Source organism: Aptenodytes forsteri, unplaced genomic scaffold (assembly GCF_000699145.1).
Source record: "Aptenodytes forsteri isolate BGI_AS27 unplaced genomic scaffold, ASM69914v1 Scaffold154, whole genome shotgun sequence".
Taxonomy (NCBI): Eukaryota; Metazoa; Chordata; class Aves; order Sphenisciformes; family Spheniscidae; genus Aptenodytes; species Aptenodytes forsteri.
The window spans coordinates 740,891-743,977 of NW_008794083.1; the positions used below are offsets into that span (position 1 = coordinate 740,891).

At 44.2% G+C, this 3,087-nt stretch overlaps 1 protein-coding gene across 1 annotated transcript in view; it reads left to right on the plus strand.

The window, feature by feature from the left end:
* Positions 1–294: 294 nt before the first annotated feature.
* ZNF367 (zinc finger protein 367) overlaps positions 295–3,087 on the plus strand; it is a 6,041-nt gene continuing 3,248 nt past the window's right edge. Inside the window, exons 1-3 of the mRNA XM_009273013.1 lie at positions 295–451; positions 2,235–2,354; positions 2,766–2,904. Coding sequence (XP_009271288.1) covers positions 295–451; positions 2,235–2,354; positions 2,766–2,904 — 416 coding nt within the window. The remainder of the gene's footprint in view (positions 452–2,234; positions 2,355–2,765; positions 2,905–3,087) is intronic.

Genomic DNA, 3,087 nt, shown 5'->3' on the forward strand with positions numbered 1-3,087 from the left:
ATTTTGTCAGTTCCGCCCCATTTCACTGGGCGCACGCCAGAGCGCTGGCGGTGCCTAACGTTTCCCCACCTGCACCCACCGGCCGTAGCCTCGCTGTTAGGAGCGAGTTAAGTGAGGGCTTGGCACCCTCTGGTTTGGTTAACGGCTAAATCACTAACGCCATCGCGGCACCGGTCACGGCACCGGTCCTGGGTCGCGCCCGTGACTTAAAAGTCACTTCAGGGAAAGTTGTAGGTTTGTTGGCTGGACGGCAGAGGTGGGAACGCGCGGGATTTCAGTTTGGTAATTACTTCAATGCAGGATGGGATAAGGCGTGGCCGGCCGAGAGCAGACACTGTCCGTGACCTGATCAATGAAGGAGAGCACTCTTCCAGCAGAATACGTTGCAATATCTGCAACAGGGTCTTCCCACGAGAGAAATCGCTGCAGGCCCACAAACGAACTCATACCGGTGAGTAAAGGGAAGGTGAGAATAGCTGCCATGAGCGGCTTGGGAAGCAGCAGGGAAGGAATTAAAACCCACAAACAAACCACAAAAAAACCCCAACAGACTCGACCTGTTAATATTTTATTGTAACTGTTAAATTAATCATACCTTTCTTCCAATGCTTGTTGGTACAACCAAAGTCTTTGTAACCGTGTTTGTCACGGGAAAGTGTAGCAGCAATTCGGGCTGTAGTAGTATAGGCAAATTGTGTAAATATTTTATCTGCTGCTGTCACAGGCTTACTTTGTAAGAGGGAGAACTTTTCTTGAGCTTGGTGCTCTGTACGTGACAGCACTTTTCATTCTGACTGCCTCTTCTCTGTGATTTGTTTCCTTCTTGCTGGTGTATCTTTCACACACTCTTACAGCTTAGCTGTAAGAGGAGACAGTAACTTAAAAAGTGGCTGGTAACTTGGGCAGTGTAACACCCTAGAAGTGTAGCTTAAATGTTGAGAAAGAGTTCAAATGCTCAAAATTGCTATCCAGTTGTCTCTCCCACCACCTAGAACTCATTTTCTGGGGTGGAGGTGGTCATGCTAATTTACTGAAATGTATGTAGAAGGCAACTTGCAGTTAAGTGAAAATGTAGGATCAACTCACTCCATACCCAGCTGAACTTGAACTGAACAGGAGATGCTGTTCGTTTGTTTGGTTTTTTAAACTAAGCAAACTGTGTGGTTTTTTTCCCTTCACGTTCCAGCAGGACTCTGTATTTGCAATAAAGTGTGAACTAACGTAGCTCACAATACAGACACGACCACCAACACTCCCCCCAAACGTCCAAACCAAACAAACAAAACCCCAGAAAAACCTTGGGCTCCCATGGTCTCTTTTTCTGACTCAAGTCACCAAGACTAATCTAGACACTAATATTAAACAGCAGTTTCCTCATGCTCTTTGGTCAAAAGATGTTTTTATTTCACTTGATTGTGTGGGTGTTGAACTTGTATGAACTACTTAACTGAGCAGAGCTTGCCCTGGTGTTATTCCTCTGACTTAGTAAGTCAGCATCACCCTCGTTTTGTTGTCCTTCCTGAGGCGCAGCGGCATGGCATGCCTTTCCACAGTTGCACACAGTCAGATCCTCTTGAAGGAGGAGATAGACGCTCTCTCTGTTCTTCTTGTTGCGATTTGCATGGGAAAGTCTTCCTTGATGACTGGCCTAAGAAAACTTTCTTGGCTTAAGTCTGGAATAAGTTTCTGTTGCGACCTCCATTTATCCATTACAACTTTTCTCAAATAGTCTTCCCTAATGAGATATTTCTACAGCTTTGTATATTACTATACTGTTGACCACAGCTATTTTACCCTAGTTCAGGCTATGTTAAGAATAAAATGTATCTGGTTACAACTTGTATTACATTACTTGTCCATTTACTCATTCCACTCCATATATTTCTTGCTCTGTAGGTGCATAGTTTCATGGGACAAAGCTTATGTAGTACTGTGCAAGAGGCTTAAATCAGAAAATATGGCAAGGAAAAACACAATTTTGTTGTTGTCTCCCCCCCGGAAGTAATTGTATTATCCAGTAGCATTGAGCATGTACTTCAAAGTAAAGATCTGTTTGGGGTAAAAGTGGATCTCTGCTATTTGGTACACCGGGGCTTTTTAAGTAGGTGCAAGCATCTGAGCGGGTAAAAGGAGAGCTTGCTTGTGTAAGCCTCAAGCCAGGGACCACCGCTGGATGCTATGACTCTTCTTTTTATATTCAACTTTTGTAAATCTGTTCTGTTATTATTTTTAAGGTGAAAGGCCTTATTTGTGTGACTACCCAGATTGCGGGAAAGCCTTTGTTCAGAGTGGACAGCTCAAAACTCACCAGCGTCTCCACACAGGGGAGAAACCTTTCGTCTGCTCAGAGAATGGTGAGCCGTCAGAGAACAATTTGCAGCTTTCAGAACTAGGGTCAGTCTAGTACTGGCAATGTATGCATGTTCACGTGGCAAAGATCCATAAAAGCTTCGGATTTTAGTTTTGGAGGAGCTTCTAGGAAAGGGAGGAGCCATGCAGTATCTGCATAATCATGCAAATATGTATCTAAGGATTGCATACGTTATTACGTACCTAGGTTATCAGTAATTCTGTCAGTTGATACCAATGTATAAAACGATGGGGCATGTTATGAACCTTGCAACTAGAGCTTGCCATTTTCAACCAAACGTAGGGTTTTGTGAGTGAGGAAGGTTGGATTCAGCAGCGTCTTCATCCCACAGACGTTACGCTTACTTGTTAGTCTGCTGCTTTCTGGTTCTTCATTGTTACTTTGTGTTTTTAAGGCTGTTTAAGCAGATTCACGCATGCAAACCGCCATTGCCCCAAACATCCATACGCCCGACTGAAGAGGGAAGAGCTCACAGACAGGCTGAGTAAGAAGCAGACGGCTGACAATAAAGCTGTGGCTGAGTGGCTAGCAAAGTAAGTTCCCTCATGGTGTCATCTTTCTCTAACTACTTATAAGGTTGGTTTAAGAAAGCATTTTATTCTTGGGGGCAAAAAAACCCCAACAAACCAAAACCAGCTGTTCCTCCAGTACAAATCAGCCTGGCCTTGCTTTTCTTAAACAAGTGCGAACTCCTGGTCAAGACAAAGTTCCTTGTG